Source organism: Felis catus, chromosome E1, assembly GCF_018350175.1.
Source record: "Felis catus isolate Fca126 chromosome E1, F.catus_Fca126_mat1.0, whole genome shotgun sequence".
In the NCBI taxonomy this organism is placed as follows: Eukaryota; Metazoa; Chordata; class Mammalia; order Carnivora; family Felidae; genus Felis; species Felis catus.
In genome coordinates, this window is record NC_058381.1 from 13,907,200 (window position 1) to 13,920,589 (window position 13,390).

Consider the following 13,390-nt stretch of genomic DNA (forward strand, 5'->3'; position numbering starts at 1 on the left):
AGCAATATGGATGAACGTCACATACAATGCTGAGTAAAAGAAACGGACACAAGGGGCGCCTGGGTGGCGCAGTCGGTTAAGCGTCCGACTTCAGCCAGGTCACGATCTCGCGGTCCGGGAGTTCGAGCCCTGCGTCGGGCTCTGGGCTGATGGCTCGGAGCCTGGAGCCTGTTTCCGATTCTGTGTCTCCCTTTCTCTCTGCCCCTCCCCCGTTCATGCTCTGTCTCTCTCTGTCCCAAAAATAAATAAACGTTGAAAAAAAAAATTAAAAAAAAAAAAAAAGAAACGGACACAAAAGAGTACAACTATGTGCTTTCACTTACATAAAGTACAAATACAGGCAAAACTAAATTATGCTGTTCGGAGTGGCTACTCTTTGCAGAAACAGTGACTGCAAGAGAGCATGAGGCGTGCAAAGTGCTGACAATGTTTTTTTATGCAAGTTCTGGTTTTTCATATTTTGTCAGTTTGTCAAAATTCCTACAGAAATTTTCAAATATTGGTAAATAAGACTCATTTCCCAAGACCCTTCCTAACAGATACAAACATTGGAGCAATTATCCAGGTTCATCTCAACAAGCTGTCATGGGATCGCCTCCCCAAGGCCTCTCCAAAACAGATAGGTTGGCCTGTTGTGCTCCCAGTACACCCCCTTCCTTCATGAACCTGGGACTCAGGCTTCAATTCCCAGATGCCGAATTGTCATCAGGGCGTCCACGGCCTTCCATACTGTCTCCTCTTTTACAGGGACTGAAGGTCCAGGCACCAATATCCTCCTTCCCACTTTAGCCAACGGGACAAATTGCCAAGTCCTACGCAGAAAGCAATGTTTTAGGGTCCTTTATGTCTTGATCGAATTGATACCCTATGTGAGAGGAAACGAGGCAGCAGAACCAGAAAATTCTGAGAGCAGCACAGGACAGTGGGTAAGGTCTGCATGTCACAGGTTCATGTTCTCTCTTTTTCCCTCCTTTCTTATCTTCCCTCTTCTCTATTTTCCTCTCACAAACAGACTCACAAACTTCGACAGAATCTGCATAGAATCAAACCTCTTAGTGTTTAAAGGTAACTAATAACCCCTCCAATCTTTTCAGTGCTCTCCAGTCTTCAAAGTGCTGTCACAAACTCTGTTGCATGTCATTCCCGAGCCTGCGAGGAAGGCTTCACGGGTGGGAGGGAGAGGCTCAGGGAGGTTGCATGCCCTCCTCAAGGTCCTGCAGCTGGGGAGCAACAGAAGAGGTACCAAAGGCCAGTTTTCCAACATCAAGGAGGGACTACTTTTCCATACCACCCCTACACCCTCCCCCTCCCTGCAGAGCTATCCTGGAAAGGGGTTTCTGTCTCTGAGGCCAGCTGACCATACAAGTGTTCAGAACCCACAGACTCAGAACAGCATTTCTGTACAATCAGAATCACCAGGTGATTGCTAAAAAGGACTTGGTTCTCAAAATAGAACCAGTCTTTCCAGGAAGGGGACCAGAAAAGCAGCTGTTTGTTTTAAAGTATCACAGGAGATTCTGATGCAGACTAAAGTGTCCGGGGGAACTTTCCTTCAGCGCTAGAAAGCAAAGATAGTATTCCCTCTGGGTGTCCTCTGACTTTCCCCTGCGCTCCTCCCTGCTTCCTTCCTTCCCCCCTGTGGGGCAGATATCCCAGAGGGCCCTGAATCCAGGCAAATAAGCTGTGGAAGGACGTTGTTTCTGATGAGGTCTAAGGAGATGGGAGGCCTTTGTCTCTATGGCAAAAACAGAGGGGGTAGCTGGTGTGCTCAGGGTTGGGGTCACTCAGGGAGTTACCACTGTGCTCTTTTTCATTTTAGGCCATTTGGGGGTTCTTGGAGTGATCTCTGGAATGAGCCCATCAGTTCCCCATTATCGGTCAACCGTTTTTCTAAGAGGAAAGCAGTCTTTCTTTTGCTAGCCTCAAGTTTCCAGGCTTTCTACCTTCTCCCACTTCTAGGCTAACAAAGCAAACATGTGACTTGAACTCCTGGTCAAAGCCTCGTCCCTGCCACCAAATCACTCCATGACCTTGGGCAGATCTTTTCAGCGAAAACTCTCCCTTAAGTACTAGGAGAACAAACTATCTCATTCATGGTATTGAACCATAGGTGAATTATATGGTAATAAACCACAGATATGGGAAGTTGTATATACGGAAAGTCTCTAGAACCTGTGCTAAGAGTACTTAAATTTTCACGCAAATGCCGAAGGACCACCATATGATTACTCTATGGTTTGGAATCTTAGAGTTAAAAGAGATCTTAACCTTCACCTACTTCCACAAAAGCTGAATCAGCTCTGAAACAACCACTCTGCCTGCATGATAATGTCTGAATGCCTTCTGTGATAGGGAATCCACTCCCCCTTCCCCCCACAACCCCCTCACCCCACCCCTCTTCACTGGCAGAGCACTAGCTTCTCTGGGAGATAGCCTGGCTCTTCTCTTTGTCTCTGGTTTACTCCCTAGCTGCTGACTTGGACAAATAACACCCCGTGTATGGGAAGCCCAAGACGATACATTCTGGCACTCATTTCTCCCCCATGTAGACAGCACCGAGGGGCTGGCCACTAACAAGTCTGCCTGTGAGTCACTCTCTGCAGACATAGGCGGGCTGAGACTGCTCTGTTTGAGGTGGGGGGAGAGCCAGGCCCAGGATGGGGAAGAGACTAGGGCCCCTGATGCCTCTTTGTCCTGAGAGCAGGGTTTCCTACTGGAGGAGGTAGGAGATAGAAGTTTGAGAAAATTGTTCAGAATAGAGCTCCCTTTACAATCACTTCCAGTTAGGCTGAAGAAGTGCTTCCATGTACAGCATTTCATCTCTTTCTCCAAACCTCCATTCGGGTGGGCGTTATTCGTCTTCTTCCAAGTGTGGCAAACTGCTTGGGACGTGGGCTTTGGAGACAGAAGAAGGGGGCTCGCATTTCCACTTGATCAGTTCCTGGTTGTAACTTGGTAAACTCATTAACCTAAGTCTTAGCCACCTTATCAAGAAATTGGAATATTAGAGTCAATTTGTGATTTTGTGTGAACTAAATACAAAATTTTACAACACGTTTTCTAGCCAGTGCTCAGTAGGAGGTAGTTGTTGGCTCATACGTGTTAAGCTAGCACTTGGACCCAAACTTCTGACTCAAAATATCCTCCCGCTGTACCACCCACACTGGATATGTGGGGATCGGATTTTGTGAAGATAACAAATCTGTTCATTTGCTAAATGCTGGGCCTTCTCCCTTACCCTTCAACTGGAGCTCCAAGCTATTTTAATCCCCTGGGTTACTCCCTGTCCGCACATCTGCATGTGTTTGTTTAGCTGCTACTTTGAATTCATCGTATTCCAGATGGAAATTCCAGAACAGGCCCACTTACCCTGGCACGCTGGTTGATTTTTCGAACAACTGCATTTTATCTGTAGTGTTGCTGAAAAGCTCTTGGCGCCGATCACTGTACTTCATTCATTCATTTCAAATGCATGGAATGCCTACTACTCCGTACAGCTCAGTCCCACCTTCGTACGTTGAGCCTATGCTGTGGCTGGTGCCATGCAAGGCCCTGGGATACAATGATGAAAATGTCCCTGTTCTTGAGGCACTCACAGTCTTGTGGGAAACAGACATTTAAGCAAAATGTAGGATAGGGCAACTATAAAAGGACAAAGACCAGAAGGTAATAATGTTTCCTACATGTCTCATGTCTTGTCGTGCCTCTATTCCTCCTTTAACTGATTTCTTTTCCATTAAATGAATAGTGTCTAATGTAGAATTTTAATTTGTGTAATGATTTTGAAGCCATATTCTTTGAGAGTTGGATTTTTTTTTTTAGTGGCTGCTCTAGGGTCTCCTATATACACCTTAACATATGAGAAGCAGCTTCAGATCTGTACTAGCTTAATTCCAGTGACCTATAGAAACAATTCTTGGGGAGATCTATTCCCTTTCCCCTCTTTTTTGTAGTATTATTGTTATAGATATAACATCTATTAATGTTAGGTGTTATATCTATATATAGATTATAGACATAACATCTATTAATGTTAGATGCTATATCTATATATAGAGAGAGAGATATGTAACCCAGTATATATATAAGCATATATATATATACACATATTTATATAAGCATATAACCCAACAATATATTGTCATAATTATGACTTTACCTTTCTATAGTCATTTCCTTAGTCAATACAGCTTTGATCCCACTGACATCCCTTTTCCTGTTATTGACAATATGTTGTATATCTATGCACTATAAGCTTGACAATATACCATTACCTGTTATTTCATATACTTGGTTCATAAATCAGTTAAGGCAAGAAAGGAGAAAATAAGCACTCAAGCTGTATTGTATATTTACCTAACTGCCTTTACCGCTGTTCTTTGTTTCTTGTGTGTGTGCAAATTACCAACTGGGGTCATTTACTTTCAGTTCAAAAACCTCCTTCAGTATTTTTTGTAAGTAAGGCAGGACTGGTAAGAACGAATTCTCTCAGTTTTGTTGACCTGAGAAATATTTTATACTGTCTTCATTTTGAAAAGGAACTTCACTGGACATGGGATTCTTGTTTTATGGGATTTGGGGGTTTTATTGTTTTGTTTTAACTTTAAATATATTATCCCAGTGCCTTCTGGCCCCCATTGTTTCTGCTAGGTCAACTGTTAATGTCATCAGGGTTTCTGTGTAAATAGATATTTGTTTCTTTCAGCTTTCAGGATTTCTCCTTGTCTTCACCTTTCAGATTTTTTATGGTGGTGAGTCTGTTTGTGGGTCTCTCTCTGTTTGTCCTACTCGGAATTTGTTGAGCTTCTAGATGTGTAAGTATTTTTCAATAAATTTGGGAAGTTTTCACTAATTATGTCTTCAAACATTTTTCTGCTCCTCTCTTTTGCTCTCTCTCCCCTTTCCAGTACTCCCGCCACATATATGTTGGTGTGCTTAATGGTGTCCCACATTTCCCTGAGGCTCTCTTCATTTTTCTTCATTTTCTCTCTTTTTTCGGCTTGCATCAATCTATCTATAAGATTACTAATCCTTCTGCCATTCGAACGCACTGTTGAGCCCCTCCAGGGACTTTTTTGTTTTAATCATGACACTTTTCAACTCCACAATTTCCCTGTGATTATGTTTTAAAATTCCTTCCTCCTATTGACAGTCTTGATTTGATAGGCATTGTCATAATACCTTCTCTTACTCCTTTATTGTTTTTAATTTTTTAATGAGTATTTATTTTTGAGAGAGAGAGAGAGAGAGAGAGCATGAGCAGGGGAGGGGCAGAGAAAGAGGGAGACACAGAATCCGAAGCAGGCGCCAGGGTCTGAGCTGTCAGCACAGAGCCCAACGTGGGGCTGGAACTCAGGAACGGTGTGATCATGACTTGAGACGAAGTTGGACACTTAACCGACTGAGGCACCCAGGCGCCCCTTCTTTTACTTCTTTAAACAGGTTTTCCTTTAGTTCTATGAACATGTTTTTTTGAAGTTTCCTTTTTAATTTTTTTAAGTTTTATTTTAATTCCATTTAGTAAACATACAGTGTATTATTAGTTTCAGGTATACAATATAGTGATTCAACATTTCCATACCACCCCTGGTGCTCACCACAAGTGCATTCCTTAATCCCCATCACCTATTTCAACCATCGCCCCATCTACCTCCCCTTTGCTTATCAGCAGTTCTCTATAATTAAGGGTCTGTCTTCTAATTTGTCTCTTTCTCTCTCTCTTCTTTTCCTTTTGCTCATTTGTCTGGTTTCTTAAATTCCGCATATGAGTGAGATCATATAGTATTTGTCTTTCTCTGACTGACTTATTTCACTTAGCATAATATTCTCTAGCTCCATCCACGTTGTTGCAAATGGCAAGATTTCATTCTTTTTTATGGAGGAATAATATTCCATTGCATATATATATATATATATATATATATATATATATATACATACCACATCTTCTTTAACTATTCATCAGTCAATGACACTATTCATCTTTCATTCTAGCCTTAATACACTCGTTTATTTTTAGAGTCCTGGATATTTCACAGAGCAAGTGTCTCCTCACTCTGTTTTTTCTACATTTTCTTAGCTTATTTTCATGCTTATTTGTAGATGACATTTAGATTATCTTTTATTTCTTAAAAACCGTGTTAGAATTTTATGTTTCAATACATTAAATTTAGATTAATTCAAGGGAATAGGCACCAGTGCCACAAATTTATCTTTCTGCTTGGTACCATGGTATATCTATTCTTAAATGTACACATCATGCCTCACCGGAGATGGTGAAGGTCCAGTCTGATTCCTGTTAACATCTCAAAGCATAGATCTGTTTGGTGATAGTGTGGATGCAATTGTTTCACCTCAGCCTCTATCCTACTTCTGATGATTGTCTACATGTAATGACAATAGGCAATGTTTCTTGACTGCTCACTGCAGACAAGCGCTCTGTGTTAAGCACATTGTGACTTAATTTTCACATGAAGAAATGGGCTATTAAAGAGCACGAATGATTTACCAGACAACTGACTGGTGGTAGCACTCGGGCTGGAATTCAAGTGTTCTGACAATGCAATCTTACTAACTACATGATATGACTACATGAGTGCCATTAGTTTGGGGTCCCCGTATTGTGTGATTGTCCAGTCCAATGTAAACCCTTTTTATTCCTAATGGCCTATCCGTTGATTGTCTTAGATTTCCCAGATAAATTCTCATTTCAGCAAATAATTATTTTTCTTTCTCTTTTCCAATACTTTTACTTACTCTTTTTTGTTCACTTGTGTAATGCCCATTTTTATAATGTATATAAAATATCATTGAAACACCTAAGCAATATGCACTACATATCATCTTTAAGCACTGCAAGAGTATTTAAGACAATAGGATTTCATATATGACATAGACATAATTCCTACAACATTGAGTATGCCAAATTAGCAGTTGCTGGAATGATTAAGGTTCATAAACATTTTCCATGTTCTGTTTCTGTGTCTGTTATTTCTTTCTTGTTTAAAAAAAGTATAAAATTGAGTCTATTTTAATGATATTTTTATAAAATTAAGATAATTTTAATGCTAAGAAAATAATTTATTTTGCTCATCTGAATGTACTTATTCAATAGAGGACACTTAGCAGACATTTGGTGGTACTGATATTGTAGACAGTTGGGGAAATGGATGGAGGCAACCAGACTAGAATCTCTGACTTCCTACTCCTGGGGATTTCAGAGAGTCCTGAGCAGCAGCAAGTCCTGTTCTGGATGTTCCTGTCCATGTACCTGGTCACAGTTGTGGGAAATGTGCTCATCATCCTGGCCATCAGCTTTGATCCCCGCTTGCACACTCCCATGTACTTCTTCCTGGCCAACCTCTCCTTCACCGACCTTTTCTTTGTCACCAACACAATCCCCAAGATGTTGGTGAACCTTCAGTCCCAGAACAAAGCCATCTCCTATGCGGGGTGTCTGACACAGCTCTACTTCCTGGTCTCCTTGGTGACACTGGACAATCTCATCCTGGCTACGATGGCCTATGACCGCTATGTGGCCATCTGCCGCCCCCTCCACTATGTCACAGCCATGAGCCCTGGGCTCTGTATCTTGCTCCTCACCTTGTGTTGGTCACTTTCTCTCCTCTATGGCCTCACCCTCACCCTCTTCATGACCAAGGTGACTTTCTGTGGTTCCCGGAAGATCCACTACATCTTCTGTGAGATGTATGTTCTCCTGAGGTTGGCCTGTTCCAACACCCAGATCATTCACATAGTGCTGATTACCACAGGCATCTTTATCTTCCTCACCCCCTTTGGGTTCATGATGATATCCTACATTCGTATCGTCAGAACCATCCTCCAAATACCTTCAGCCTCTAGTAAATACAAAGCCTTCTCCACCTGTGCCTCTCATTTGGCTGTGGTCTCCCTCTTCTATGGGACGCTTTGTATGGTATATCTGCAGCCTCTCCAATCCTACTCCATGAAGGACTCAGTAGCCACAGTGATGTATGCTGTGGTGACCCCCATGATGAACCCTTTCATCTACAGCCTGAGGAACAAGGACATGCATGGGGCTCTGGGAAGACTGCTTCTAGGTAAAGCCTTCCAGAAGGTGACATGAGGTAATTTTGGAGACTGAAGTGGAGAGTGGGAATTTTCTACCACACGCAAGGCATTATCTTATAGGAGACACAGGAGTGATTAGGACATAGCTCCAGCTCAGAATGAGTTTATGTATCCGTGGTGAAGGAAAGGCATGTATGTGTAACTCAAGATCCCCTGATCAAAAAAGCCTTCAAAATAAATAAGGTAACACTAACACTAATACCAGAATTTTGCAAATAAGAACCTTCAACTTATGTGGCCACGGTATCATATTGCCACCATGCTGTGGAATCCATGTAAATGGATAAACTCACCAGCTAAAAGATATACAATGTCTGAATGGATAAAATAAATATTCCCAACTCTATGCTACCTATAAGACATAACACTAGAAGTTGAAAGATTGTCATAAAAATTCAAATCTGTAGTTAATAGTTTAATAATTATGCCTAACAGAATGTCCTCCTAAGAATTGGACAATGCTTTGCTTAATAAATTGGATACACAAAATGTCGGGCATCTATACTAACAGAGGTCAGACATGGGGCCGAACAGCTGGGAGCATTTGTGGTCCTGGGCCTACATTCCCACCCAAAAGCAACCTCCTGTGCTTGGTAGCACTTTGTCCTTTCAGACACGGCATAAACTCTCCAGTTCGTCAGCATGTATCATTGCCTTCTTGGCATTGCTTTTCTCAGAAGAAGGTAATACTTTCTGGATTCACTGCAGATACCAAAAATGGAAAAATAATTGTATTTTGGGGGGAAAAAACATGAGTGTTTCATTCTGGAATATACTGTATCCCAACACGTTTAATTAGCAAGCAAAGAGCACCTGTGTCAAACCTATTTTACATTAAATGAATCTTACAATGATCAGTGTAGAAAAAAAGTTATGATATGAAAAGTTTAAGAAGCAAAAAGAAGACTGAAGTTTTTCATTCATTTTTCAATATGATTATAAAATGAACAATGATATTGTGCAATGCTGTTGTATTCAATGAAATAATTGGGCTTCACACTTTTTACAGATTTTGAATAGTAAATCATGGTCTTTGGGATTTAGCAAAAATTATTTGCCTCAAACAGAAAGCAGAATTCGTGCTTTGCCACGTGAGAATATAAACATTAATAATACCACTGAATTCACTATATTTAATTGTGATGTTGATAAAAGGTTTGATCCTTCCAAAGAAACTTTGGAAAAGATTCCCTATTTGACACAATATCAAGAAATTAGTTATATATTTATTAGAGGAAAAAAACCTTCAAAATTGTAATGTTAGCTGGTCAAAATTAGTAAGTCTACTGCAAACTGCACTCTGATAGTATTAGTGATAATATCAAACTTGTTTTTAAAAAATAAACCCAGGGTGTCTGGCTGGCTCAGTTGGTAGAGTATGTGACTCTTGGTCTCAGGGTTGTGAGTTTGAGCCTCACGTTGGGTGTAGAGATTACTTAAATAAATAAAATTTTAAAAAAACTACATCTGAAGTGACAATATTTTCCATGACACCTAACGTGAGTCATTTATTATAATATTTTTCAATGCTAAAATTTCAAAACTAAAAGGCTTAATAGAATAGTAATTATATCATAAACTGAATACGTTCCCATGAATTGAACCAGCTGGCCAGTGCTCCACTTTAAAAATTGAATAAACAATATGGTAGCCTTTGGCACTATGTGGAGGTCAGACATAGGACCAAAAAAGGTTTTGGAAATGTTTAAAGAAAATGAGTTACTCATGTTATACAATAAGTTTTTAAAAACCTCTCCTATCACTTGTGAAGATTTGATTCAATACATGGGGTTATCTTGACATGCAAATCATGTCTGAATACATTGTGAATACTTCTCTGCAAATACAGTCACAAATAATTGCACAAATATATCATTCAATTGACTGATTCCTTTTGAAAAAACTGTACTTTGAAAACATAATTTGGCAAAGAATAATGCAAACTACTCATCATAGTTAAATACATTTACAGGAATGAAAATAATGACCACTCTACATACACAAAATTAAGGAGCTGAATGATGAATTCTTGTAAAATGTTCATTTATTCCCAATTTTATGACAATAAAATAACATTATATGTTATATGAACATATTAGTTTACCTTTCCCAATTAATACACTAAATGAAGAGCAAAAATTCAAGTTAATGGAACACTGTGCAATATAATACTGAAAAATATTATGACAACATTGGAATATTAGAATTCTACTTATGCCTCCAGAAAAGTGATCCTAATTATATAAATGTTTGTGCAAAGATTTGATCCATATTCAAAGTGCATGTGGTTGTGAACAGATCTTGTATTATTAAACAGAAAAAAAAAATCTAAATATCACTCCCAGTTAATGGACCCAATCCTAAATTCTCCACTAAACAATTCAAGATAAAACAAAGGACTTCACACTGACATCTTGGTCAGAAGAAAAGATGCCAGGTTTTGCTTCCAAATCAAAGGAGTTACAAAATACAATAATGTATTTAATAATTAAGTATTTCTATTTTCATTTATAATTTATTCAATATCAAAGTTAAAATATCATCTCCAGTGGCATATATTTTTGAGCTATGATAGAGGCATATTCCATATATTAATAAAATAAAAAATCTTTGATCATATTTCTGCAGTTGATTTTTCATTTATTTATTTATTTATTTATTTATTTGAGAGAGTGTGTGTGTGTACATGTGAGAGGGTGAGAGAGAGAGAGGGAGAGAGAGAGAAACCCAAGCAGGCTCTGCATTGTCAGCACGGAGCCTGATGCAGGGCCCAAACTCACAAACCATGAGATCATGACCTGAGCCAAAATCAAGAGTCAGATGCTTAACCAACTGAGCCACCCAAGCATCCTTGTGGTAAGCGTCTGGCTTACTTAACACTCATGTACATTGCCTGCTTGGCCACTGGAATATGGGCTTACAATTCTTGTTCTATACTTTATGATTATATCACAATTCAATAAGAAAAATGAAGATATGAAAGAAATATGTGAAAGCATGATCTACTGACAAATGACTAGAACTGGACAGAATGCACCACTACAATGGAGGGAGTACAGTTTGGCAGTTTCAAGATGCAGTATAGTGTAGTCATGAGGATCTTGGGCTACACACCAAACTGCCTGGGTTCCAATCTTAACTTCTTATGTGATGTTGGGCAGTAAATTAACCTTTCTATCATTTTACCTATAGAATGAGGATGACCATAGGACCAGCATCATAGAGGTGGTAGACTAATAGATTGGAAAAGTGCCTGACACATTCAAAAGCATGCAACAAACGTTTGCTACTTATTCTCTTTTGTAAAGAACAATTTTTCTGATCTGGCTCAAAAAATAAAATTAAAATCAAAGGATAGAATGAGGTGAGCATATGGATGGAGAGAAGGAAATAAGAAGTGCTTTTATTCGTAGTGGAGAGTGAGGTGTATAGAGAAGTTGAGAACTCCAGGATTCTCTGTGTTCTGTGAGAAAGAAAGGTTGGATTTTATTCTTTCTTCACTTGAGTGCATCACTGAGGATTCTTGAGCAGGAAGAAAAGCAATGATGACAGTGATGTTGGAAGAAGACAATTTTGGAATTGAAACGAATAATAGATGTTTTGCACAAAGGTATATAAGTCTTATTTTCAAACTTCAATTCCACCTGGCAAAAGGGAAATATGGATTCACATCAAACTGGTTTCCTGCCCCCAACTCTACCTGAAATCAGCTATGTAGTTACCATATTTTCACATTTGCCTTTAGCATAGGGTTTTTATCTGAACAGAAAACTTGATAGCTTTAAAATTAATGGAGAAAAAACACTGATTTAGAGTCATATTCCATTATCAACATTACTATACCCACTGAATTAAATAATGTAAAAATCCAAATTGTTACCATTTTAGAGAGAAAGATACTTTCTTTTTCCAAAAGACTCTTCCCAGGGCTCCCTTCATGTCTCTGTTCCTCAGACTTTGGATGAAGGGATTCAGCACGGGGGTGACCACAGTGTACATCATGGCCAAGACAGTCTCCTTAACAGCAGAATTATTAGCTGATGGACACAAGTAGAGACCGATAACTGTCCCATAGAAGAGAGACAGCACAGAGAGGTGGGAGCCACAGGTGGAGAAGGCCTTGAGGACGCCCCTGGCAGAAGGGACCCTGAGGATGGAGGACACAATCCGTGCATAAGACATGACGATGAGTAGGAATGGGATGACGAGAATGAGCCCTCCCATGATAAATATCACCAACTCATTGATTCGAGTATCAGAGCAGGCCAGCTTCAGCAGAGCAGACATATCACAGAAAAAGCGGGGGATTATGTTGTTGGCACAGAAGGACAGCTTGGCCATGAGCAGGGTGTGCAACATGGCATGGGCAGTAGTCAGCACCCAGGACCACCACCAAGGAGAGACAGAGGTTGGGGCTCATGATGGTGGTGTAGTGCAGAGGAAAACAGATGGCCACATAGCGACCATAGGCCATGACAACAATGAGGAAGCTCTCAAGAACTCCAAAAAACAAGTAACAATACATCTGGGCCAGGCAGCTGGCATAGGGGAGGGGCGGGACCTGGCTCTGCATGTTCTGAAGCAGTTTGGGCATTGTGACAGAGGAGAAGCAGAGGTCAGAGAAGGATTAATTGCTAAGAAACAAATACATGGGCACGTGGAGGTGGGAGTCCAGGCGAATGAGGACGACGATGAGAAGGTTCCCCAGGACGGTGGTAACATACACAGCCAGGAACAGAGCACAGAACAGATTCCACTGCTCCGGTTCGATGGGCAGGCCCAGAAGGAGGAACTCTGAGACGACAGTTTGGTTCCTCTCTGCCATTCTGTGACTCTATTATATTTATGAAGAAAATAACAGACCCTAAAATCCAAGTATAAGAAATAAATATATTTCCATTGCAAGTGGCTTATTGTCAAATGGTGGATGAGTGAGAATATAGGCACAGGTGGCAGCTGACTCTACTGAGAATACAAGCCTCCAATGGCCTCCAAGTCTCTAAATCGGATAACATATCACATTTAAAACTAATCGTCACTTCTTCCTTCTTAAAACTCTCCCATCTCTTGGCTGTGGTGACACCTCAGTTTCAAATTTCCCCTATCTCCCTTGGAATGCCTTCACAGAGTCCTTAGAGAACATCTCCTGTTCAGTCATCGTTTCAATATTGGTGATCCTCAGAATCCTCCTACACTTCCCCTAAATATGACAGTGAATCCCAAGTGTATTTATCCAGCCCACATAGCTCGTCTGGGCTATAGACCTGGGTGGTTAGCT

General features: G+C 40.3%; 1 protein-coding gene and 1 pseudogene across 1 annotated transcript; one reads left to right on the forward strand and one right to left on the reverse strand.

Moving 5' to 3' along the window:
• The first annotated feature begins 7,126 nt into the window (after positions 1-7,126).
• On the forward strand, positions 7,127-8,107 carry LOC101082530 (olfactory receptor 1D2-like). Its single transcript, XM_006939963.3, has one exon. The coding sequence runs from the start codon at positions 7,166-7,168 to the stop codon at positions 8,105-8,107; it is 942 nt and encodes a 313-aa protein (XP_006940025.1). The 5' UTR covers positions 7,127-7,165.
• Positions 8,108-11,818: 3,711 nt separating this feature from the next.
• LOC109494083 lies at positions 11,819-13,016 on the reverse strand (annotated as a pseudogene).
• Between the last annotated feature and the right edge of the window lie 374 nt (positions 13,017-13,390).